Source organism: Scyliorhinus canicula, chromosome 8 (assembly GCF_902713615.1).
Source record: "Scyliorhinus canicula chromosome 8, sScyCan1.1, whole genome shotgun sequence".
Lineage (NCBI taxonomy): Eukaryota > Metazoa > Chordata > Chondrichthyes > Carcharhiniformes > Scyliorhinidae > Scyliorhinus > Scyliorhinus canicula.
In genome coordinates this window covers 164,123,756-164,151,146 of record NC_052153.1, presented here as the reverse complement: position 1 = coordinate 164,151,146, position 27,391 = coordinate 164,123,756, and the positions used below count along the sequence as shown (strand labels likewise).

The 27,391-nt window shown below is 42.8% G+C and overlaps 1 protein-coding gene across 2 annotated transcripts in view; it reads left to right on the top strand.

The window, feature by feature from the left end:
- The window catches only part of erbin (erbb2 interacting protein), a 328,567-nt gene that overhangs the window by 261,274 nt on the left and 39,902 nt on the right, over positions 1 to 27,391 (top strand). For both annotated transcript variants that reach the window (XM_038805630.1, XM_038805631.1), the window contains exons 14-18: positions 5,961 to 6,060; positions 11,081 to 11,202; positions 19,269 to 19,442; positions 21,490 to 21,681; positions 25,615 to 25,729. In XM_038805630.1, the coding sequence (XP_038661558.1) occupies positions 5,961 to 6,060; positions 11,081 to 11,202; positions 19,269 to 19,442; positions 21,490 to 21,681; positions 25,615 to 25,729 (703 nt within the window). The remainder of the gene's footprint in view (positions 1 to 5,960; positions 6,061 to 11,080; positions 11,203 to 19,268; positions 19,443 to 21,489; positions 21,682 to 25,614; positions 25,730 to 27,391) is intronic.

The following is a 27,391-nucleotide window of genomic DNA, read 5'->3' as shown; positions in this document are numbered from 1 at the left end:
ATGCCCAGGGTCCCAGGTTCGATTCCCAGCTTAGGTCACTGTCTGTACGGAGTCTGCAAGTTCTCCCTGTGTCTGCATGGTTTCCCCCAGCGTGCTCCAGTTTCCTCCCACAGTCCAAAGATGTGCAGGTTAGGTGAATTGGATATGCTAAATTGCCCTTTGTGTCCAAAAAGGTTGGCTGGGGTTACTGGGTTATAGGGATAGGGCGGAGGTATGGGCTTGTGGGGTGCTCTTTCCAAGGGCCGGTGCAGACTCGATGGGCCGAATGGCCTCCTTCTGCAATGTAAATTCTATGGCTATTGATTGACAGCCGGCCGGGATCCCCTCAGTGAGGCCGATAGCTGTCGGAAGGCCATTAGATCCGGCACAAACATGGCAAGTTGGTTCTTAAACTGAGCCATTCGAGATTGGGTCCTGCCCATTGTGGGCGGGATCCGGGTCACCACATGTTGCAAAATCTAACCAGATCTCTCGAGACATAACGGCCGTCGGGAATCCTAGGCGAGACCTCTCCTGGTATCTACCAGTCTCGTCTTGCCCTGGTTGTGGCAGGACGTGGATGGATAGATGCGCCCCTAATCCAAGTGGGTTGCTTGCCCTGGATAAAGTTGAACTCCTCGAGTGTTGTTCAAACTGTACTTAACTAGGCGTGTACCATGTATTTGGTGGGCAGGCTTTGGGGAGCTACTTGCAAGAGCTTCTGACCTCTTGTAGCCACAGTTTTATATGACAGAATAAATTAAGTTTCTGGTCAGTGGTGGCCTCTGGTATGTTGATGATTGGGTGATTCAGTGATGCTAACGACATTGAATTTCATAGAGAGATGGTCATTGTTTGGCACTTGGTGGTGTGAATGTTACTTGCCATTTATCAGCCAAACTTTTTTTTTCATTTAAAAAAAAATTTAAATTACCCAATTACTTTTTCCAATTAAGGGGCAATTTAGCTTGGCCAATCCACCTACTTTGCACATTTTTGGGTTATGGGGGCGAAACCCACGCAGACACGGGGAGAATGTGCAAACTCCACACGGACAGTGACCCAGAGCCAGGATCGAACCTGGGACCTCAGTGCCGTGAGGCAGCAGTGCTAACCAGTAGGCCACCGTGCTGCCCTATCAGCCAGACTTAAATTTCTGCGGCGGGTGTGCTCAAAGCTTCACACCTCAGGAGTTGAGCACGGTGCAATCATCAGTAAATGTTCCCGTTTCTGACCTTGTCATGGAGGGACGGTCATTAATGAAGCCATTGAGGATGGTTGGGCCGAGGACACTTCCCTAAGGAACTCATTCACTGGTATCCTGCTGTGGGGCTGATTAATCACCAACAAGCAAGAACCATATTCTTTGTACAAGTTACAATTCCTAACCAGTGAAGAGTTTTCCATTGATTTCAGTTTTGCAAGGGCTGCTCAATGCTACATTCGGTCAAATGCTACCTTGATGCAAAGAGCAGTCACTCACCTCACCTCTTGAGATCAGTCCTATTCATTTTTGGATCAAGGTTACAATGAGATTTGGGTTTGAGTGGTCCTGGAAAAACCCAATATAAGAAGTGGTGAGCAGGTTATTACTGAGTAAGTGCTGCTTGATAGCAGTGTTAATGACTCCTTCCATCACTTTGCTGATGCTTCAGAGTCGAATGATAGGGCAGTAACTGGCAATTTTCAGTCATTGGCAATTGACTGTCAACAAATCCTTTGCTCAGCAGCACTTTTAATATACTTTAAGTTGGGCGGCACGGTGGCGCAGTGGTTAGCACTGCTGCCTCACAATGTTGAGGAGCCAGGTTCGATTCCGGCCCCGGGTCACTTTCCGTGTGGAGTTTGCACATTCTCCTCATGTCTGTATGGGTCTCACCCACACAACCAAAAGATGTGCAGATAGGTGGATTGGTCACGCTAAATTGCCCCTTAATTTGAAAAAAAGAATTGGGTCCTCTAATTTAAAAAAAAACTTTCAAGTTAATGTTGGAATTGTTCAACTCTATTTTCAAGCAGCGAAACTAAATTTTAGCAGTTAATGAAAGAACATAAGAAATAAGACCAGCAGCAGGCCATTCAAGCCTTTGTGGCCTCTCTGCCATTCGATGAGATTTTTTTAAAATTCCGTTTTATGGGATGTGGGCTTTGCTGGCTAGGCCAGCATTTGTTGCCCATCCCATGAGAAGCTGGTAGTGTGCTTCCTTCCTGAACTGCTGCAGTCCATGTGGTGCAGGTACACCCACTGTGCTGTTAGGGACTGTGTTCCAGGATTTTGACCCAGTGACATTGAGGGATAGCCGATATATCTCCAAGTCAGAATGGTGAGTGACTTGGAGGGGTGCTGACAGATCATGGTGTTCCCGTGTATCTGCTGCCCATGTCCTTCTGGGTGGTCGTGGTCGTGGGCTTCAAAGGTGTTGCCTAATGAGCCTTCATGAGTTCTTGCAGTGCATCTTGTAGATGGCATGCAGTGCTACTGCTGTCAATCAGTGGTGGAGGGAATAAGTGTTCTGTCCATTAACCAGTTCTTAATCCATGCCATATTAATTCCAATCTTATGCACTGTAATTTTGTTTAACTACTCTTTTGTGTGGGACCTTATGAAAAGCTTTGTGCAGACCTAAATATACCACATCCATTGGTTCTGTCCGTATCTATTTTCCTAGTTGCGTCTCAAAAAAATTCCCAACAGGTTCCATAAACTTGATTTCCCTCTCATAAATCCATGTTGACTCTGCTCAATCCTACCATTATTTTCTGAGCGTCCTGTTACCTCATTCTTATTATAGATGCTTGTGTTTTCGCCACTACTGACGTCAGGTCAACAGATCTGTAGTTCTCTCTCCCTCCTTTCTTAAATAGTGGGGTTTTTGCCATCTGCCAATCTACAGGAACCATGCCAGAGTCCATAGAATTGGGAAAGATGATCACCAATGCATCCAACTCTGCAGCCATCTCTTTCAGCACTCTGGGGATGTTGATCATTTGGTCCAGGGGATTTATCCACTTTAGTCCCATTAATTTCTCTAGTACTTTTTTAAACTAATAATATCTTGCAGTTTCTAGATTACACTAGTCCCTTGATTCTCCATTATTTCTGTGAGGTTTTTTAGTATTTTCCTCCATGAAGACCGACACACAGTATTCATTTAGCTTCTCTGCCATTTCTTTGTTCCCTATTGTAAATTCTCCTTACTCTGCATGTAATGGACCCACATTTGTTTTTACAAATCTTTTCCTTTTTACATAGCTATGGAAGTTTTTACAGTCAATTTTTATGGTTCTCGCTAGTTTACTCTCGTTCTGTTTTCCCTTTCTTAACCTTTTTCTTGATTCCCCCTTTGCAGAATTCTAAAATGCACCCAATTCTCAGGCTTACCATTTTTTGGGCAACTTTATACGCCTTTGCCTTTGATATAATGCAATCCTTGATTTAATTTGTTAGCTATGGTTGGAATGCTTTCTTTGCTGGCTTTTTGTGCATTAGAGGAATATATTTTGTTGTAAACTATGTATTCCTTCCTTTAAATGATAACCATTGTCTGTCTACCATCATACCGTTTAACATAGTTTCCCAATCTACCTTAATCAATTTGCCCCTCACACCTTCATAGTTTTGTTTTGTTAGTTTAGGTTGAAGATCCTCAAAGAACTTGCACATACATACTTTATCCTGAGTTTTGGTCTCATTACCTAAGGAAGGCTAGACTAGCCTTGGAGGAAATGTCACTAAGGTTCACTAGATTGATTCTTGGAATGAGAGGATTGTCCTTTGAAGCAAGGTTGAGTAAATTGGTGCTATGTTCCCTGGAATTTAGAAGAATGAGTGATATTTTCACTGAAACATACAAAATTCACATTGGGCTCTTTAGGGTAGAGAAGGCTTGGGAGGCTAGGACAAGGGGGTACAGTCTCAGAATAAGAGACTGACTGAAAAGAAACTTCTTCACCCAAAGGGTTGTGAATCTTTCTAGATTTGCTACCCCAGAGGGATTGTGGTGGCTCAGTTGTTGGATGATTTCAAGACCAATGTTGATATAATTTTTGAATACAAAGGGATGTAAGGGGTATTTGGAGAGTAGGGGAAATCTGCTACCCATATGTTCGCCATAGGTGAGATGCACTGTTGTAACTATGGCAATGGGATCACCGTCTAAATTTGACATGTTCTTTTGAGTGAAAGTGATTTTCCAACACCAAGATTTCACAATTCCAAGTTTTAAAAATAAAATATATAGTCTATTCTTACAGAATCATAGAATTTACTGTGCAGAAGGAGGCCATTTGGCCCATCAGGTCTGCACCAGCCCCCAGAAAGAGCATGCGACTTAAGCCCAGGCTTCCACCCTATCCCCTTAACCCAATAACCCAACCTAGCCTTTTTGACACTAAGGGCAATTTAGCATGGCAAATCCACCTAACCTTGGCACATCTTTGGACAGTAGAAGAAACCTGAGCACTCGGAAGAAATCCATGCAGACACTGGGAGAAAGTGCAAACTCCAAACAGACAATCACTCGGGACCAGAATTGAACCCGGGTCCCTGGAGCTGTGAGGCAGCAGTGCTAACCACTGTGTCACCATGCCGCCCTTGGTTGTGTTCTACAAATTTTCAGACCCCAAGTCACAAATACTATCCATTTTACACAAACAAGTTCAGGTCACTTTACACATTTTACACAAGCAAGTGGTTGGTATGATGACCGGTGAGGCTTGGAGGGCCGAAGGCCCTGTTCTTGTGCTGTATTGTTCCTAGTTTGTTCTGTCATTTTAATATTTGGTTGTGGATCAATTTTGTTTCTCTTTTTTAAAGTCAATAAACTTGTTCAAAAGTTTTCATAAGAACATGAGAACTAGGAGCACTGCATTCTTTCTTGAAAACTTACTATTATTTATCTATAGTTTATCCAGTGAGAACTTTGACTATTTTGCTGTTGTCAGTCTGTGTCTCATCTGGTTAAAATTAGTTGTACCAAAATCTTGAATCTTAGATGATGATTAGGGTTTGATAAATGTTCCCTTACTGCCTCATTACACGTTTCTCAATCTTGTATGACAGAAAGTCTTTTCAGTTCTATCTTCTTTGTTGCTCGAAAGTAACCTACCTTGATTTTAGTTAAATTGCCCTTCTGACCTGAGCTATTCTGCTCTTCCCAATCTATATGAAAATGAATGTCTCTGATTCAAACAACTCTACTTTTTCTGCAAGCCTCTTTAATTCCTGTATTAATACTCTCTGCCACTTCATTGCCACTATCAGATGACATCCCCCATTGCAGGTTGACATCCTCTCTCATTCCTCGATTCTAACTACTGATTTGTTTTTCTTTTCCTATGTCCTTGCTTACTAATAATGTAGCGGTATAACTGATCAATAATACTGCACCACCTCCTTCCAGTTTCCTCCCCTTTCCAAAAATCTTTAACCTGGAACACATTATTGAAGTCTTGTCCATGACCAAGTTTCAAGCATTTCTCAGCAATGGCCACCATATCATGCATGCATATGAGCCTCTAATTCACTTATTACATTTTATGCATTAATCCTTAAACTGCCCTCATGCTGTCTTTCTCACATTATTTTATTTATTACATTTCTTATTTGCAACTACTTTAGTATTCTCTTTGGCTGAAGTATCTATTTCACTGTCTCTGAATGGAAATATGTTTTTGATTATTAATTAAATGTAACCCCAGAGCCTGTGAGCTAGAAAGCAAAAATTGACCAAGATTCCTTTTACCGATTGCGATCCAATAAGTACTTCTGGAAGTGAGCACCTGGCTGCCAGGTGAGAACATATGAGAACTCGACTATAATGGCCACCTGAAAGCAAGTAGCCAGCTCTCTCCACTCTCTGTGGCGAGTTGTGCAAAGTACCTGAGAGCTGTTGCCAATGGAATGTTGAATTGTACCATTGATTTCAAGAGAGGGAGAAAAATAAACAAAAAAAAACTAACATTTAGCTTTACTTTTGCAGTCCAAACCACTTATTCCTCTTCAGAAAGAGGTGGATCCAGATACCCAGAAGCAAGTGCTTACAAACTACATGTTCCCTCAGCAACCTCGGACAGAAGACGGTAAGTTTCAGTCAAAAAAAATGGACATTGCTACAAACACTGTTCGAGTCCTGTTTCACACACTGCTTGCTACTAAAACAAATTTTAAATCCCATTCTCACCCTTTCTTTGACACCATCCAGTACATTTCCCGGTGGACACTATTCACTTGACCCTTTCACCGGCTCTCCACATCTTTAAAAATAAAACCCTGCAACTATTTTATTTAATTACATTTTGAAATTTAGTACTGAATCAGCTTTTACCATCTGTTCAAAGATGGTCATAACTTGCTGCATTTGAAAAGAAGATTCCATGCGGCACTGCACTCATAGCGCCAGGGATCCGGGTTCAACTCCGGCCTTGGGTCACTGTCTGTGTGGAGTTTGTACATTCTCCCATGTCTGCGTGGGTTTCCTCCGGGTGCCCCGGCTCCCTTCCACAGTCCAAAGATCCGCAGGTTAGATGGATTGGCCATGGTAAATCGCTCCTTGGTGTCTAGGGATGTGCAGGTTAGGTTCTGGGGTTTCAGACTAGGACGTGGTAGACGGGGGAGTGGGCGTGGGTAGAGTGTTCATTTGAACGGTCAGTGCAGACTTCATGGGCCAAATGGCCTCCTTCTACACTGTAAGGATTCTATGATGCTATGTCACCTCTGGTTCATGTGTCCATCACCTTCAATCTACTGTATGTCGCCCACTTGCTAACCCTTCTGTTACTGGAAACAGCTGCTCCTGATCTATTCGCACAAAACAATTCATAATTTTAAGCATTGCCGTCCAATTGCCTCTAACCATCACTGCTCCAAGAAGAACCAACCCAGTCACTCTGGCCCTTTTATATTATTTATTCATACAATGTGGGCAACAGTGGCAGAGCGCACATTAATTGCACGTCCTTAGTTACTCTTGTGAAGGTGGAATGACCATCTGTAAAGTTTTTCCTCATTTTCACAGGTTGTGAGCATTGCTGGCTCGACTAGGGTTTGCCCATCCCCCAATTACCCTCAAGAAGGTGCTTTGATCCGCTTAAGGAAGGGAGTTTCAGGAGTTTGACTCAGCGACAGTGAAAGAACATCAATATAGTTTCCAGTCAGGATGGTCTGTGGTTTGGAGGTGAAATTACAGATGCGGTTCTTCCCATAGGTCTGACGCCCGTGTCCTTCTAGGTGGTAGAGGCCGTATGTTTGGAAGGTGCTGTCAAAGAGCCTTGTTGAGTTGCTGCATTGCATCTTAGATGGTAGATGGTGCATTCTGCCTTGTGCATCTGTGGTGGAGAATTGAATGTTGAAGGTAGTGGATGGGGTGCCAATCAAGTGGGCTTCTTTGTGCTGAATGGCATTGAGCTTCTTGGCACTGCACTCATTTAGGCAACTGCGGAATATTTAATCACACTCCTGATTTGTGCCCTGTAGAAGGTGGACAAACTTTGAGCAGTCAGCAGGTGAGTTGCACGCTGCAGAATAGGCAGCTTTTAATCTCATCTTGAAGCCACAGTATTTATATGGCTGGTGCAATTCCGCTTCTGGTCAGTAGTAACCTCCAGAATGTTGACAGTGGAAGATTCAGCAATGGTAGTGCCATTGCATGTCATGGGAGATTCTCTCTTGGAGACACCCAATGCCTGCCACTTGTGTGGTGTGAATGTTACTTATCGCTTATGAGCCTAAACCTAAATGTTATCCAGGTCTTGCTACATATGGACAAGGGTTGCTCCTGTGTCTGAGACGTCAGTGCTGAATGGTGCTGAACTTTGTGCAACCATCAGTGTACACCACACTTCTGGCATTACGTTGATGGGAAGGTCATTAATGAAGCAGCAAAAAATGGTTGAGCCAAGAACAGTAGAATCATAGAAAAGCTACAGAGCAGAAAGAGGGCCATTCAGCCCATCATATCTACACTGGCCAAAAAAGAGAAAAAAGAAACTAGCCGCTCATTTTAATCACATTTTCCAGCACCTGGTCTGTAGCCTCACAGGTTTCAGCACTTAAGATGCAGGTCCGTTTAATGAGTTGAACATTTCAGCCTCAACCACTAACTTAGGCATCTCAATTAGGTCACCCCTTAGCCTCCTATGTTCTAAGGAAAACAACCCCAACCTGTCCAACCTCCTCATAGCTGCAATTGTCAAACCTTGGCAACATTCTTGTAAATCTCCTCTGCAGAAGGGTTCCAGGGATTGTGGGGGATTTTAGTTACAAGGTTAGTTTGGATAGGTTGGGGTGGTTCTCCTTGGAATAAAAGTGGTTGAAGGGAGATTTGATAGAGGTGCGCAGGATTGTAACAGGCTTCGATCAGGTAGGCAAGGGAAATATCTTCCCATTAGCTGCTAATACTAGGGGACATAAATTTAAGGTTTTGGGCAAGAAATGTGAGCAAGAAATTTATGAAGTGAGTGGGACTGTCCTGGGAAGGAAATTGGGGGGAACTTGAAGGAAATCAACTCGCAGAGCTACATGGATAGAGCGGGAATATTGGACAAATTGGATTGCTCCATGGGGAACGCTCAAATGCCACCTCCTGTGCCATATATGACTTGGACTCTCTGATTTGCAAGACCATATTATCACAGAAGTTCATAGAACAGTACAGAACAGGCCCTTCGGCCCGCGATGTTGAGCCGAGCTTTGTCCGAAACCAAGATCAAGCTATCCCACTCCCTGTCATTCTGGTGTGCTCCATGTGCCTATCCAATAACCGCTTGAAAGTTCCTAAAGTGTCCGACTCCACAGTCACAGCAGGCAGTCCACACCCTAACCACTCTCTGAGTAAAGAACCTACCTCGGACATTCCTCCTATATCTCCCACCCTGAACCTTATAGCTATGCCCCCTTGTAACAGCTACATCCACCCGAGAAATATTGTCTGAACTATTCTCATCATCTTCAAATAATGCATTATTATTATTCTTGACTAAAACCCTAACCTGATTAGATACAGAATAAGACTTTTATTCTGTTCCAATTATTCTTGAAAGAGAACTGCATACCAATGTGACATTTCCATTATCCACACCAGCCATCTTTGTGGCTTGTGAGTTAACACAACTTATATTCAATTAGACCCTGGGGACATGTTGGTCTATTGAGGTACACCATAAGCTTTTTCCTCAGACTTGGCTGTTGCTGTACAAGGCATGATGCTTAAAAAAATAAATGAAGTGCATGGAATGGGAAGGATTTCTTAGATCAACACTAACATTCCTCACCTCTGACCACAAAGAAAACATAAAATAACAAAATGGCGCTTTTGTTTTGCACACCTATTGACCCAGCTCAAACCCATTTCATATGAAGCTTGTAGTCAGTAAAGAAACTCTGGTGCCAGAGCTGGAAGGTAATGTCGTTTTTAAAATATAATGTGGGGTTGCAGAGAGAGCCTTCTCAGGCCTCCCTCAAGCACCAGGACTGCTTGACTAATGCTTTCACTTTTGAAAAGCATTTTAAAGTCCCAAAGGCACTTAAAGCAGAAATAAGTATCTCCATGAAAGTCATCTTTGCATTCTTCTATAAAATAAATGTTGCATTGTCACAACAGCTCCTACAACAGTGTTTGGGTGACAACCAATTAGTGCTAATTTGATTGTACTTAAATCAACTACTCTTTGACAGGGACTTGGCTTTGGTATCAAATTAAGTTTGCAGATTTGAACTGTCAACTGAAAAACAAAAAACGAGCAACAACGATTTAACTCTGTTTCCTCATTTAAAGTTTTGTAACAGTTTAGCTCAATGCTATTTACAATCTATATTAATTACTTAGATGATGAGACAAAGAGTAATGCATCAAAGTTTGCTCTTGATATCAAACTAAATCAGAAGGTTAGCTGTAGAGGCGACACAGGCTGCAAAGAGATGTAGACAGGTTAAGTGAGGAGGCAACAAGATGGCAGATGGAGCATAATGTAAGGAATGGGGAAGTTACTCACTTTGGTCACAAGAATAGAAAAGCAGAGGATTTCTTTTTAAATTTAGAGTGCTCAATTCATTTTTTTCCAATTAAGCGGCACTTTAGCGTGGCCAATCCTGCACATCTTTAGGTTGTGGGGGCGAAACCCACACAAACACGGGGAAAATGTGAAAACTCCACACAGACAGTGACCCAGAGCCAGGATCAAACCTGGGACCTCACCACCGTGCTGCCATGCAAAACAGAGTATTTTTTTAAAGCTGTGAAACTTGTTGGTGTTCGTATAAACTTGGGTGTGCTTGTACAAGGAACACAAAGTTAATATGCATGTGCAGCAAGCAATTAGGAGGCAAATAGCAGGTAACCTCTATTGCAAGAGAATTGAAGTACACATCTAAAATCTTGCTGTGATTGGACAAGGTGCTGGTGAGAGTGCATTTGGAGTACTGCGTGCAGTTTTGGTCTCCACATTTAATAAAGGATAGACTTGCATTGGAGGCGGTACAATAAAGGCTCACTAGTTTGGTCCCTTGAAAGGGTGCCCAATGATGCGAGTGGGGTGGAAGTGAGGGCTTAAGTGGGTCGGTGCCATTCGATGGGCCGAATGGCCTCCTTCTGCACTATGTTCTGTGTGTTCTACTGTAAGTAAATTGGGTTTGTATTCTCTGGAATTTGAAAGAATGAGAGGCGATCTCATTCAAACCTACAGAATTCTGAAGAGGGTTGATGCTGAGAATATAGATTGTCTTTGCTGGCTGGGGAGTCTAAAACATGGGAGCACAGTCTTGGGGGAAAGAGGCCAATCATTTCGGACTGAGATGAGGAGAAAATGCTTCATGCAGAGGTTATAAAACTTTGGAATTCTCTACCCCAGAGGATAGATTTTTTGCATCTCTGGGAATCAGGGATATGGGGAGCAGGGAAATGTGTGTTGAAGCCCAAGACCATCCATGATATCGAATGGCAGAGCAGGCTTGATGAGCCATATGGTTTACTCTTCCTGTTTCTTCTTTTTCTTGCTAAGGTGTACTCTTTGTTTAAACTAATAATTACATTTTCCAAAAAAAAAGCCTATAGTCTGCTATTTAAAAAAAAAAATCTAATGGGAAACTATTCTGTTGCTTCGTTAGTGTTGTTTATCTCGGATAATGAAAGTTTCAATCCTTCACTGTGGGAGGAACAAAGGAAGCAGCGTGCTCAAGTGGCTTTTGAATGTGATGAGGACAAGGATGAAAGAGAGGCACCACCAAGGGTGAGTTCAATGAATAGTCAAATTGATAGCACTTTAAAGTCATCAGATATAGCTTTGGGTGTTCAAATGTTAGTTTTTTTCATTTTGACCAGACGAATCGAGTCCAAGGCCAGGGCTTGACGGCGTGACCCACACTCTTGTGCAATACAGAGGCAGCACTGAATAGTCATAGGTGAAACATTAAAACAAGGGCACCTCTGCCTGTTCTATGTGTTCAAATGGAAGTTGTTAAATAGTTCATGCCACTATTTAAAGTACAGGGTATTTCCCATAAGCAATCAATAAAAACAGAATGATCATTGCTCTCATTGCAGCTCGTGGCATTTGGGTGGTGGAGAATTGTTGCTGAATTTGGTTACAAAAGCCACTACATGGCAAACTGCTCCTTATGTAAAGTACTTTGCGATGCCATGTCCCAGGTGTTTAGCTGAACGTAATTGTGGATAGTGACTGCAAAGTCAATAATGTGCGGGTTAGCACTCATTTGAATTCATTACCCCCATTTGAATTAATTACCCCCAGTCCGAAACCCCGAGACAATCATGTTAATGCATCAAAGTTTAATGATGAAAGGAAATAATTATTTTGCTCCCATCTAAAATTGGATAAGCGTTTTTGCTTTTTGTAAAATCTGGTATTGCCATCTCATGGCGTGAAGCACTTTAAAAAGGGAGGTTTGCCATCAATATTATTTAAATGTGAAAAAAAAATGTTGAGCAGTAGTATGCATAGTGGAGCCCTGGGGCATGACACAATGGAGTGGAAGACATAGCTAAGTACCTTCCTGTAGAGAGAAACAAACATTGCACGGGACATTGTTTCCAGGCTACCCTTTGTAGTTGGCAGGGTGGAGGAGTGGGGCACCAGGATAGAATAGCATACCTTAATCACTCAAATTATATTTACCCTTTATTAATTCCTTGAATGCCAAAGCATTTTTTTGCTTGTTGTTGACGTAACAGGTCTTTTCTTAACCAATACTTTAAGTACGGAAAAGTCTTGTGAAATTTATTTTTTAAATGATCAATGTGTATGTTTGTGTGTGGGGGGGGATCCTCATTCAGTCCAGGTAATACGAGAGGCGCAGCCTGTAATTTGTATGATTTTATGGAGCTTGCATGACAACATGGGGCCTAATTTTGTGTTAACTGGTAAATGATCAATTATGGATAAGCATGGTTTCAAATTATATATAATTTATGAATATATAAATATAAAACTCATTTTATTGCATTTAAATCTGTTTATTGGAATAAGTTTGCTCGAGAGATTGACAAGTAAGCAGTAACTTTTAATTAGTGGAAGAACAACGTGCCCGTGCTACTCCGTGACTCATCAATTGCCTGCTATGCGATTTACAGCTGCTTAGCCTACAAGAACTATAGCAACACCATGTGGACACCTTTATTGTTGTAACAACTGTATGATGAGACTGCTGTCAAAGCTCTATACTTTACACCCCCTACTGTTATGCTTTATAAATAATTATTTTGAAAATGCAACCTGATTTGTGTGGAAACCTTTAATTTGGAAAGGGATCCTTTAGTTCCCCTTTGACTGCCATTATACTGCAAAATGTTCATGCTCTTTATGCATTTGCACTTTTTCCTAGTGCTTTGTGTTAAATGTCAGATTATTTAAAATGGTGTTTACCACAGAATATTTTGTAAAGCAAAAGCATTGGAAGCACTGCTAATTTTGTCTGAACATCGCTCTAGTTATTATTTAATGCTCCAGCTGCCAAGCCTTTATTTTAAATTGCTTTTCACCCGTATCTCTGGTTACTTTTAAGTATTGGTTGTACTTTAATGCCTACTTTCTTCCCAAGTGAGCCTTGTACAGAAATGAACTGTTGTTCAGCTGAGAATTTTAGAATGCAAACAAACTAAAACTGTGCAATTCTTGGGCTGCATTTTCAACGTGTTTACATGGGTTGGTTACTAAGACGCGAGGAGAATAGTTGAGATCTAAGCATATTGCATCAACAAGATTGCAAATAATTGAATTATGAGTAACCTTGAAAGTAGGCAGCAGCTAGGCCATCTGTAGAAGAGTACAAATTAATAAAGAGCTCCAATGATGTTAGTCTGGATCAAGACTGCCCTTAATTGTGACAGGAAATAAAATTTGTAAAGGGAGAGTTCAGAGAAGAAAATCTCCGGATGTCCGACACTTCCAGCCAATAATGCATTTTGAAAATGTAATCACTTGCAGGTAATCATGACAGCCAAGTTCCTACAGACAGCAGTGAGATAAATTTGGTGTTCACAGAATCGTGGACTCATAGAATGATAGATAGGGTGGTGCAGTGGTGAGCACTGCTGTGTCATGGTGCAGAGGACCCGGGTTCAATCCTAGCCCTGGGTCACTGTCCGTGTGGAGTTTGCACATTCTCCCCGTGTCTGCGTTGGTCTCACCCCCACAACCCAAAGATGTGCAAGGTAGGTGGATTGGCCACGCTAAATTGCCCCTTAATTGGAATGTTTTTTAAAAAAATTGAATGATAAAGAGCAGAAGGAAACTACTTAGCTCATCGCTAAGAACTGCCCAATTAATCCCAAAGCCCTGGAATCATTGAATGCTACAGCAGACTGATATATTGCGCTATCTCTTTGGAAGAGTTACCCATTTAATCCCACTCTTGTTGTTTCCTTGTGACCCTGTATTTTTTTCCCAATAAATTATTTGTCCAATTTACCAGATTGAATGAAATGAAATGAAAATCACTTATTGTCACAAGTAGGCTTCAGATGATGTTACTGTGAAAAGCCCCTAGTCATCATATTCCGGCGCCTGTTCGGGGAGGCTTGTACGGGAATTGAACCGTGCTGCTGGCCTGCCTTGGTCTGCTATAAAAGCCAGCGATTTAGCCCAGTGTGCTACCACATGTTCCCGTACCAGCCTCCCCGGACAGGCGCCGGAATGTGGCGACTAGGGGCTTTTCACAGTAACTTCATTGAAGCCTACTCGTGACAATAAGCGATTTTCATTCATTTTCATTTCATTCAAGCAGGCTCTTTTGCTAATCACCTTAAATCTGTGTCCTCAGTCATGACTCATCTGTCACTAGAAACAATCTCTCCTTTATTTACTCTAATCAAAAAACATCCCTTGGTATTAAACAGGTAAAGATAAAATTGTCATAGTTCAGATGAAAGATAAGTATGGCAAGTTTCGGGAACCTTGGATGACGAGAGATATTGTGAGCCTATTCAAAAAGAAAAAGAAAGCATTTGTCAAAGCTAGGAGGCTGGGAACACGCAAACCAAAGTGTGGAACACAAGGAAAGTAGAAAGAAACTTAAGCAAGGAGTCAGGAGGGTTAAAAGGGGTCACGAAAAGTTATTCGTCAACAGAATTAAGGAAAATCCCAAAATTATTTATACTTGTATAAAGAGCAAGAAGTTAGCCCGGGAGAGGGTTGGACAAGGGAGGGAATCTATGTCTGGAACCAGAGGAAGTGGGCGAGGTATTAAGTACTTTGCATCAGTATTCACCAAAGAGAAGGACTTGGTGGATGATGCGTCTGGGGAAGGGAGTGTAGATAGTTTGGGCCATGTTGAGATCAAAAAGGAAGAGGGGTTGGGGGGTCTTGAAAAACATAAAAAGTGAAGGGCCTGGGAGAGGCAAGGGAGGAAATTGCTGGGCCTTGAGAAAAATCTTTGTATATTCACTGGCTACAAGGCAAGTCCCAGAGGATTGGAGAATAGCCACTGTAGTTCCTTTATTTAAGAAGGGTAACAAGGATAATCTAGGTAATTACAGATCGGTGAGCCTTACATCAGTAGTAAGGAAATTATTGGAGAGGATTCTTCGAGACAGGATTTACTCCCACTTGGAAATAAGTGGGTATTCAGTAAACAATTCCCACTAATTCCCGTTTTACAATTCTAGTCCGGTAGAAAAATGGGGGAAAGGTCCAAAAGTTCGACCAGAGCGGCAGCCACCAAATGTGCGACTTACACCTTCATAGCCGCCACCGGAAGTCCACTTGGAAATAAGTGGATGTATTAGTGAGAGCCAACATGGTTTTGGGAAAGGGAGTTTGTGTCTAATTTGATCTTGTTTTTCGAGTAAGTGACAAAGTTGATTGAGGATAGGGCAATGGATATTGTCTGCATGGACTTCAGTAAGGCATTTGACAAGGTACCTCATGGCTGATGGGTACAGAAGGTGAAGTTGCATGGGGTCAGAGGTGAGCTGGCAAGATGGATACAGAACTGGCTTGGTCATAGAAGACAGAGGGTAGCAGTGGAAGGGTGCTTTTCTGCTGTGACTAGTGCCGTTCCTCAGGGATCAGTGCTGGGACCTTTGTTGGTTGGAATATATATAAATGACTTGTAGGAAAATGTAACTGGTTTGATTAGTAAGTTTGCAGGCGACACAAAGGTCGGTGGAATTGCGGATAGTGATGTGAGGACCGTCAAGAGGTTACAGCAGGATATAGATCAGTTGGAGACTTGGGTGGAGTGATTGCAAATGGAGTTTAATCCGGACAAATATTGAGGTAATGCATTTTGAAAGGTCTAATATAGATGGGGAAATATACAGTAAATGGAAGAACCCTCAAGACTATTGATAGGCAGAGGGATCTGGGTCTACAGGTACACGGGTCACTGAAAGTGACAACGCAGGTAGAGAAGGTAGTCAAGAGGGCATCGCGCAGGGCACCGAGTTTAAAAATTGGAACGTCATGTTGCATCTTTAAAGAACCTTTGTTCGCCCTCACTTGGGATATCGGGCAGCATGGCAGCATTGTGGATAGCCCAATTGCTTCCCTGCTCCAGGGTCCCAGGTCCGAATTCCGGCTTGGTTCACTGTCTGTGCGGAGTCTGCACATCCTGCCCGTGTGTAAATTCTACGATAGTGTTCAATTCTGATCGCCACACTACCAGAAGGATATAGAGTCTTTGGAGAGGGCACAGAAAAGATTTACCAGAATGTTGAGTAGTGGAAGCAGGAACGATAGTAACTTTTAAGGGCCGTCTTGACAAATGCATGAATAGGATGGGAATAGGGGAATATAGTCCCCGGAAGGGTAGGGGGTTTTAGTTCAGACGGGCAGCATGGTCAGTGCCGAAGGGCCTGTTCCTGTGCTGTAATTGTACTTTATGACCAAAGGCTGCTTCCCTCTTTGAAGGGGAGAGCTGACTAGTGATGATTTAACCCGAGGATCTCCACACCTCAGACGAGGGGCAAGGTTGAGAAGGTGGGCTTTCATCAATAACCTCAGCATTGAACCAGCTGTCTAGCCAAGTGAGCTTTTATTAAACACATCTATCAAGTCTCCCTATCTTCTTTGCTGTGAGGATAACAACCCCAGGTTCTCCAGTCTCTCCACTTAACTGAAGCCCCTCATCAGGTGCCATACTATCAAATTTCTTCTCTACCCCTTCTGAGGCCTGGGTCAGCCTTCACCAAGTTTGGTTCCCAAAATTGAACACACAATTGCTGAGGCCTAGTCAATGTTTTATAAAAAATTAGCATAACATCCTTTTATTTATGCTCTATTCCTCTATTACCAAAACCAAAGATCCAACATGTCTTTTTCACTAGTCTTCTCAACTTGATCTGCCATGTTCAAAGATTTGTGTCTGTACAACCTCCTATCTCCCTATTCAAACAGCCCTTTTAAAATTGCCTTTTGCTATCCTCATCAATAACTACGTTTTTTGGTTTTCTGCCATCTGCACACTTCAAAATTAGGATCTGTACTCAAATCCAGGTTATTTCTGTAGATCAAAAAGGGCAGTGGTCTTGATAACAATCCCTGGGAACACCATTGCATACTTTCCCTCCAATCTGACACTCCACTACACTCTGCAGGTCTGGTATGAACTCCTGTTGAAAGTCTATATAGTCTATATAGACAATTTCAACTGCACTGCCCTCATCAATCCTTCCATCTATTTCATCAAATAACTCAATCAAGTTAGCCAAACATGATTTGTCTTTAACAAATTCATGAGGATTGGCATTTTGAAAATAAATAAATAAAATTAATTTTGTGCTGGTTATCATGTGTCATGTCTCTATCGCCAACGATAGACTGACTGGCCTGAAGTTGTTGGATTTATCGCTCTCCCCTTTTTAAAATGGAATGCAAACATTTGCAATGCTTTGGTCCTCTGGCACCACCCCATATTCAAGGTGGTCTGAGAGATGATGGCCAGAGCTTCTGTAATTCTCATTCTTGCTTCCTTCAGTAAATTGTGATGCACCCCATCTGGACTGGCGACTTTTCTACTTTGAGAACTGCTAACTTTTGAAGTACATCTTTTCAGTGTTGGTTGAGTAATAGCATCTTCAGTGCATTCCAGATCACAGCAACTTGCTGGGCATATACAAAATAAACCCTTGTGTTGTGTCTGGTTGCTTTGCTAATCACCTTAAATCCGTGCCCTATCTCTGGTTATGACACTTCAGGATTAAAGCGACAGTGGGAGCAGAATTGACCGAGACTCTAGCATTCTAAAAAAGCGCTAGGACACAGTCCAGGTCTTGCTGCATTACAGAAGTGTGATGACAACTGCTCTGTGCCCAGAATTTCTATTGATTTGTGGAGATCTCTGTTGGGAGACTCCTGTCATAGTTTGTAGAAGGCTGAGCTAACGTAGCTGTTCCAATTGAGTCTCCTCGTCAATGGTGGCCTTTTGGGCGAGATGGCTGCCAAGGTATAGAACATGCTCAACACATTCCAGAGACTCTCCTTCAACATATATGGGAGGTGGGATATTTGTCTGACGGTTGTGGGTCGATATTAGTTTTGTTTTAGCAACATTCAAGAATAGTCGGGATTTCTCATATGAAGAATTTGAAGAGATCGCGAACGGCTTGAAATTCTAGTGCAGAGTGGACAATGGCATTGAAGTCCTCACCCTGGCACCGTGCAGGCAACATACCATGCGGGACTCTAGCTCCTGTTTACAAAGGATGCTATCTGTCCCCTTAATTATAGAATCCCCTACAACTATCACTTGTCTTTTTGCTCCCCCCCCCCACCCCCGACCAGAATGGCCCCTTGTACCATTACGCAGTAGTCAGCTAGCTCATCCACCCTGTAGTCCTTTTCCTCATCCACACAGGGAGCAAGTACCTCATACCTGTTGGACAAGGTCTAGAGCTGAGGCTCCTCCATCCCTGAACTTAGGATATCTCTACCTGCCTCACTCGTCGCCACACCTTCCTGTCCGTGACCACTGATCAAATTCAAGGTAGTTAGCCTAAGGGGTGTGACTGTCTCCTGGAGCACAATGTCCAGGTACCTCTCCCCTCCCTGATGTGTAGTGGCGCCTGAAGCTCAGAATCCAGCTCATCAACTCTGAGCTGGAGTTCCTTGAGCAAACAACACTTGCTGCAGATGTGTTCACTAGGAACCACAATGGGGTCCACCCACTCCCATATCATGCAGGAACAACACATCACGTGACCCTCCATCACTATTTTATTTAATTGAGTTTTAATTTGTTTCTTTAACTTTTTAAAACTTTTTTTTTATATCCCTCCCTATTACCTCAATCTGAACACAATTTCTAACCAGTAATTTAAAATGGATTTTCAAATTTGCAGAGATTCCTTATAGCCAATCAAATCGCAACCTTCCTGCGATGTCACTTTTCCGTGTTTTTCCCCAATCGGCTTCCCTGTTTATAGGCCTCAAATTCCAATGCTCTTGCACGATATACCAGCTACAGTTGAGTGTAACTCAGCTGACACCTGTTTCAGGAATGCAACTACCCAAAAGAGCAGCTTTCAATTACCCATGGAGTCTTGTGCATTGGTTGCATCAGGCCTATGACAGTAAACGTTGGTACTATTGGTTGTCTTTGTATTTAGAGAGAGTGCCAGAGGAGCTAAGATATGTCTAATTAAAATCCTGATTTGGCCAATGAATAATCCAGTTGTTATCTAATATGCAGAACAGAAACAGGTCGATAAAGCAGCTACACATTTGTTTGAAGTGTACTGAGTTCAGGACAAAATGTTGACCAACTAGCCTGTGCTGCCACAGAACCAGTACCTGGTTGTATCAATGGAATCTTTATTAATCCTTTTGTTCGCATATAGGAAGGTAACTTGAAAAGATACCCAACGCCATATCCTGATGAACTCAAAAACATGGTTAAAACAGCACAGAGTGTGGTGCATAGATTAAAGGATGATGGGGCATCAGATGATTCTGGAACTGAAATGAAGCAAAATGATGACAGATCAGTCACAACAAAAAATTCTGGTGTAGAGGTGAGAAAATGCGATATCACGGGACTATAAATTGCAATGTCAGTAGAATTTTATGTAGCTCAGTCAACTCCTGGATTACGGTGGATTGCGGAATACAAATCAGCCCACCCCCACTTTTCAGCCACAATATGCTGTATTCGCATTAGTGGTCCACCTCAAGTTTTCACCCCACAAATGGATGTTTTTCTCAGCATCATCTCATAACAGGGTGCAAGGGATCAAGCAGGCTGTGTTGCTAAGATGTGCAGGAGTTTAAGGCATGCCCACACAGAGCATGGCTGATGGGATGCAGAAAGCGTCAGATTGAAAATGTGTTTGTACTTGTACAAACAAAACCATTTTAAAGGAACTAACGCATTTCCTTCCATTTGGATTTTCTTTTCGCTGTTGAGCTTATCATCTATCTCAAATTACATTTAATAAACACCACGGGGGCTCCCAAATTCCTAGTAGGTAAACATGCATTAGGAGGGGAGGCGGTGATTGAGTGATATTCTCGATGGACTAGTAATCCAGAGGCGCAGGGTAATATTCTGGGGGTCCGGGTTCAAATCGCACAATGGCAAAATTTGAATTCAACGAACACCTGGACTTGAAACTTTGATGATGACCATGAAACTGTTGTTGATTATTATAAAAATCCACCTGGACTGATATCCTTTTATAAAAGGAAATCTGCCGTCCTTTACCAGACTTGGCTCACATGTGAATCCAGATCCACAGCAATATGGTTGACACTTAAATGGCCGAGCAAGCTATAAATGCTCACCCAACCAGCGACGCACACATCCCTGAACGAATAAAAAATTAGAACTATACTCTCTAAATTCAACTGGATTGTGTCATTGATCAGAATTTTTCCTGAAGTTTTTTCTTGTTATTTACAGCACAGAGGAGGTCATTTAGCCCATTGTGTCTGCATCAGCTCCCAAAAGAGCTACCCAGCTAGTCCCATTCTCCAACCCTATCTCTGTAGCCCTCGGAATTAATCACTTTCAAATATATATCCAGCTCTCTCTTGAACCCTCCTATGGAATCCATCTCCATCACTCTCCCATGCAGCGCATTCCAAACTTTAGCACCTCTGAGTAAAGACGTCTTTCCTCATCTCATGCCTAGCTCTCTTGCTGACCATCTTGAAATTGTGACCCCTAGTCACTGACATATGAACTAGTGGAAACAGAATATCCTTTCTATCCTGTCAAAATTGTTCAGAATTTTGAATACCTCAATAAGGTCACCTCTTAATCTTCTCTGCTTCAAGGATCACAGAATCCCACTATGTAGAAGGAGGCCATTCAGCCCATCGAGTCAGGGGCACCGGTCCCTGCTCTAATAGAGCACCCTACATAGGCCCAATTTTCCCGCTCCTCTCTCCGTAACCCCACCTAATGTTTTGGCCAATATTGGCTTGGCCAATTCACCTAACCTGCGCATCTTTAGATTGTGGGAGGAAACCGGAGCACCCGGAGGAAACCGATGCAGACACGAGGAGAAAGTGCAAACTCCAAACAGACAGCCACTCGAGGTCTGAATCGAACCCGGATCCCTTGCCCTGTGAGGCAGCAGTGCTTGCCACTGTGCTGCCCAATTTCTCCAATCTTACCTTGTATATACAATTCCTCATTCCTGGTATTCTAGTAAATCTCCTCTGCACTCTCTCCAGGGCTTTAACATCCTTCCTTAAGTAAGGTGCCCAGAACTACACACACTTCTCCAAATGTGGCCTGACTAATGATAATAGCTTTTCTTCCTTTTTTAGACTTCAGTTTAAATGATTTTTGTAAACTTTAGGAATTACTTAGTGCTTCAATAGAAGTTTTAAGTTATACTGACGAGTTATTATGTCCTGCCTGTACCAAAATTCAGCTGGTAATTTATTAATGCTATTCTTCTATTTCTTTAGATCTAATTTTTCAAAAATGCATATTTGAATAAAACTGCTGTGCTGTGTTTCAATATTCTGCATTGCAAGAAATATAAAACTAACTTAATCACTAAAGACCCACATCTAGTGACGAGGAAAATGTCAATGCTGTTTTTTTAGGTAACAGAATGTACTATAGAATACATCAAATCATCAGAAAATGGTGCATTGACGATGGTGCAAAACTGCACAAAGCAAAATCTGGGGCAAGGTCTAAGTGGAAACTACCATGTGGAAACTACCCAAACAAATGCAGTTGTGGATGATGCTGAGGATGTAAGCACAGCTGCCAACGATGAAGAACTGCTTGAGGTACATTGGTAACTGCTGATCTCAGTGTTGGCAATCTTGTTAGGAAATAATTTCCTGAAAATTAAGGACATAATGAATTTACACACAGTTTAAAACTATACTCATGTCAGTTAATAGTCAAGCTGTTCTGATTTTCATTTTTGTTTGCTAAATACTGGAACTTGTTCCTTTGTTATTTTCTGTTGTAACTCAGCCACTTATAAGCCTTTTGTTAGAGAGAGGTACGTTACATTGTGTGCACTGGGAACCATTCTTGCAGCCTGCATCTAAAAATTGAGCAAAGGTGACTCCCCAATTAATATCCAATATATAAATGCAATTAACCCCCAATTGATATACAACTAACATTTCTACTGTCTTTTTCTTGGTGTAGTTTTCTCTCTTTTATTCACATTTCTGCATTGCTCACTTTGGCCGGTTTGATTTTGTTGCTTTGCTTTTGAGCAAAGCAATGATGAATCCTATTACTGCAGTACCAACAGAGACCTGCAAAACATTTCTGATTAACTTAACATCCTTATTAGTGTCACAAATGGGCTTACATTAACACTGCAATGAGGTTACTGTGAAAATCCCCTAGTTGTCACACTCCGGCGACTGTTCGGGTACACTGAGGGAGAGTTCAGAACGTCCAAATTTCCTAACAACACGTCTTTCGGGACCTGTGGGAGGAAACTGGAGCACCCGGAGGAAACTCACACAGACACGGGGAGAACTTGCAGACTCCGCACAGTGATCCAAGCCGGGAATTGAACCTGGGACCCTGGTGCTGTGAAGCAACAGTGCTAACCACTGTGCTACCGTACCGCCTAACAGTATTTGTTTAAACCCCATCACATGTCATTCCATCCTTCATTGCCATCCATTTCATTCCATAGCTTTTCCATTCCTTTCATTCTGAACGTATTCTTTCAGGGGTTGTGGGTGTCGCTGGCTAGGCCAGCATTTATAGCCCATTGCTAATTCCCCTCGAGAAAGTGGTGGTAAGTTGCCTTCTTGAACCACTGCAGTCCACGTGGTCTAGGTGCATCCGCAGTGCAGTTGGGAAGGGAGTAAATCATTCCTGACCCATTCCCTCTTCCTATGCCATCCCACATTCCACACTTGCCAAGCCATTTCAATCTCCTATATCATGACATTCCCCTCCCGTCCTCTTTCTGCTGTCATATCCATTACTTCCCATGTTCTTTTTCCCCTTTTCCAACCCCCCCCCCCCCCCCTCCCCAAAACTCCTATGCTATTTTCCCACTTTGCCATGCCATTTTTCCTCCACCCCCTCCCGTTGTGGGGCAGCACGGTAGCATGGGGCAGCACGGTAGCAAGGGGCAGCACGGTAGCATGGTGGTTAGCATAAATGCTTCACAGCTCCAGGGTCCCAGGTTCGATTCCCGGCTGGGTCACTGTCTGTGCGGAGTCTGCACGTCCTCCCCGTGTGTGCGTGGGTTTCCTCCGGGTGCTCCGGTTTCCTTCCACAGTCCAAAGATGTGCGGGTTAGGTGGATTGGCCATGCTAAATTGCCCGTAGTGTCCTTAAAAAGTAAGGTTAAGGGGGGGGTTGTTGGGTTACGGGTATAGGGTCGATACTTGGGTTTGAGAAGGGTGATCATTGCTCGGTACAACATCGAGGGCCGAAGGGCCTGTTCTGTGCTGTACTGTTCTATGAGTTCTATGAGTTGTTGTCGAACGGTTATTTCAGCAATGTACAGTTCGAAAACCACTGTGCTGTTGCTGATATTTTTGCAAAGTCTCGATCTGGGACAAATTTGCAACTCAATTAACAGGCAAATTGTGATGCACAGATGGTCAGGAGCAGTATTCTCGTGCATCGTTTAACCAAAAGCCCTCTTGATGTTTATATCTGGGTTTTGTTTATAATTAAGGAAATAAGATGCATCGTCTTCCACATACTGCATGCATCAATATTTAGTTGAACTGGTGTGCAAACAAAAAGGGAATGTGGATAAATACACATGAATCAAATTTATTCGATAGAACTTTATTTCTCTGCTTAAACGTTCTCAGTAAAGAGTGGACCTGAATTTATACAGCAGCTTTATTTCCTTTAGATGTTTTCAGATCGTTTCACAGCTAATGAGTAATTGCACTTCAAAATTCAATCTTGTGTCCTGCGCACAGTTAGGCCCCGCAAGCAGCAGGATGATAGATAAGCCGCCAGTTATTATATTTGGTTGAATTGTTTGTGGAATAAATGGTGATCAGGAAGCAAGGAACGCTTCTCTCTGTTCCTCAAGAAATATAATATGACCCAGTTTGCCCGGATGAGTAAACGGACATGACCCATAGTTAAGCATATTATCTGAAAGAACAATTAGTTGTTAAACCAAGAAAATTTGGCTACAAAGAAGTTGTACGACTCTGCACTTTTAGCCGAACATGGTGTTTGTAATTTTGTTTATCTGAGGCTGCAAATTCAAGTTTGATTGAAGTGAGCTGATTTGAAATGTGACTGTACGTGGGATGCTGGAGAATTTAATAATTGACATCAATGCACAATTTTGATAAAGCTTTGGAGAGTTCAAATGTAGCCAAATAGCAAAATCATTTCAGAAATATTGAGAGTTTAGCACAATAAAACTATGGGCGGGAATCTCCATCGACGGTGTTGAAATCGAGAAAGGCCAATTGGGCGGGGAATCAGTTTTGGTGTCAAAATCGTGGCAAGCGTGGGGTTCATGCCAAATCGCAATTCTGCAGTGCCTTGATAATAGCATCAATGAGTTCCACTCCGCACATACAGTAAGCACCGTTTGCATATCATTAGCAGTCCTGGCCCGGTATTCCCTGGGGCCTCCGCAATTCTTCACCTCCACCAGGGGAAATTCCTGATGGCGAGGTTCACTTGTGCTTTCAGAAATCGTGAAACAAGCGCCGTGGCAGCTGAGGGGAGCGAGGGGATGCGGGATGTGGAGGGGTGGCAGGAGGTAGGCTGTGGGGTTGGGGTGGAAGGGCATTGAACACCATTGTCGCAGACTGCAAGGAAGCCGTACAGCTGCGCACACCGCTGACTGCCCACTGTGAACTTGGTGCCATGGGTCATGTGGGTTTCCCCCAAGACCACCCCCTAGGTGCCCTCTGCCCCCAGGTGACCCATCAACAGGATGGGTGAACGCCAGCGCAACTAGTGCCATTTTGGCTGGGATGAGTGTGCGAGGGGGGCATGTCAGCCCTTCGAGTGTCAATCCCAACCCCAGCGAATCTGACACCTTTTTCAATTGGAATCAATCATGTTCCATCTGGCGCACACAGTGCTAGCCCCTGAACAGTCATTGAATCGGTCCAGGTGTAGCGCCAGTTTTGCTGTCATAGAACTCTACGAATCCTGCCCCGGCATCAACACTTAGTCTCAGAAACGGAGATTCCGGCCATATGTTCGTGTATCAAGAGGAATTTTGCATTAGATATGCAACAACTGTACTTTCAGAATAAAGTGTGCTGCAGAGGTTGAATCACTGCTGTCCCAGAATCAAATTAATTGGGCTCGTATAAGTAGGTAAAAGATGTGCAAGGGAATATCATTTGAACAGCAGCTAGTCTAATAAATCGGCGGATCCCAAGGTACCTTGAAAATGTAAAACTGTTCTAATTCATGTGGCTTGCTTTCAATTAATTTGCAGAAAGCTGTTATAATGTGGAGTACTGTACCTCCCTAGTGTTGAGCTCCCACCAAACCAAGTGATTTAAAATTTCCACTAATCTAAAACAGTATGGACTAGTAGCTTCAGCAGTTGATAAAAATGGGGAGAGGGGATAAATAATTTATGTCCATTAGGTCATCTTTTTAAGTTTGCCTTTATTTTTAAGTCAAAGTTTATAAGTGAAATGCGTCCTAAGTTTTGTGTGTACTTTAGAAATTATTTTTTGGTTTGTATGGCATTCAACAAGCTTTTCGTCCTTTCTCATCCTGGTTTTATAGGATACCGAAAACACTTCTTCAGACGAGGAGATGAAGATGGCAGAATTGAGGCCACCTTTGATTGCGATACCAATCACTCAACCAAAAGTTGTTGCACTGAGTAAAGAGAAAAGAGGTTGGTTAAGATTAGCTGAGCTAACGTCTAAATTAAATATTGATAAATCTGTCAGAATCTGTTGGTTGTGGGTAAGTCATGGAAGGACCCTTGCCAGCATTTTAGAAAATGTGATTGCTCGCTATGCTGTGCATTAAAAACGTATTTTATTCACTTTAATTAAGGACAGATATAGAAAGTTAGTTTTCATAAGTGTGATATGGTATTAAAATCAATTGGCTTCCCTTTTGGTTCATCTCTAATATTCTCTGTGTGCACTTCAAACAATTTGGATGACTGCTTTGAATTCTGATTTTCATATGTATCCTGATTTAGCTGCTAAGTTGGAGAACACATGGTGAGAACATGATATGTGGCACAACGGAATCCAGTTAGGCGTCCTTTTTTTTTTAAAACAAATTTGCATTCATTTGGTGTGTCTCATGTTCTTGGGATGCCCCAAAGAGCCAATTAATTACTTTTGTTCTCAACCATGTTTGTCTTCAGCAAAGGTCCAGTTGATGGTCTGGATTGCACCTACAATAATGCAGTATTTCCTAAATACCAGCCTCGGTAATCTGATGAAGTCTTGGTGTGGGGCTTGAACTCAGGACCGTCTGACTCCAGTGAGAGTGCTGCTACGGAGCTAATTCAACTTGATCGTTTTGGCGGTTCTCTTAAACCCACAACAGTTCTACTTATTTGTCAGTTCAGTTTGTCTCAGAAAAATAGCATGGTGTGTACAGAATACAGGAGGACAGAGTTGAGTTAAGGTATAACCATACGTAACATGTTAATTGTTGCCAGTGGCTCCTTGCCTTATTGCATATTGATGATCTTCATTGGCAACATTTTTACTTTCCAGAAAGTACAACAAAATTCATTTATTATAAACAGTGGCCATTGGTTTGAGGGGGCAAAAGAGGAAATATTAACTGAACTGCCTGGCTGTTGTAGAGGGGGGGGGGGGTGAAAGGGGCGGTCTACTACTGAGGAAAAGGCGAGTGAGATGTTGGCACATCAACTGAGGAAGCAGGAGACAACGAGGGAAATCTGAAAAGTGAAGGATGGTTGGCGGGGGAACATGGTCTTGGATCCGGTGGGCTGAATGAGGTGTTTGGGGATTTTTATAGGAGGCTGTATGAGTCAGAACTCCAGCCAGGGTGGAGGGAATGAGGCATTTTTTGGAAGGATTGGAGTTCCAGAGGGTAGAGGAGGACCTGGTGGAGAGGTTAGGAGGCCCCCATTAGGCTGGTGGAGGGTATGGGAGTGATGCAGGCAGGGAAGGCCCTGGGCCTGGACGGGCATCCAGTGAAATTCTTCAAAACGTTCTTGCGGGACTTGGAGCCCCTGCTGGTGAGGGTGTTTAATGAGGCAGGGGTGTACACCACCACACCCCCCCCCCCCCCCCCCAAACTTTATGGCAGGTCTCCTTAATTTTAAAGAAAGACAAGGATCCGGAGAACTGTGGGTCCTACAGGCCAATTTCGCTGTTAAATGTGGATGCCCAGGGAGCCCAGCAAATCATGCCCATATGTTCTGGGCATGCCCAGCGCTGGGGGAATTTTGGAAGGGCGTAGCAAGGATGGTGTCGGGGCGGGGGGGGGGGGGGTTTCTTTGTTTTGGGCTGAAGGGACGTGTATATTTGTTCATTGCTAATGACGGGTGTTAATTTATTTTTTC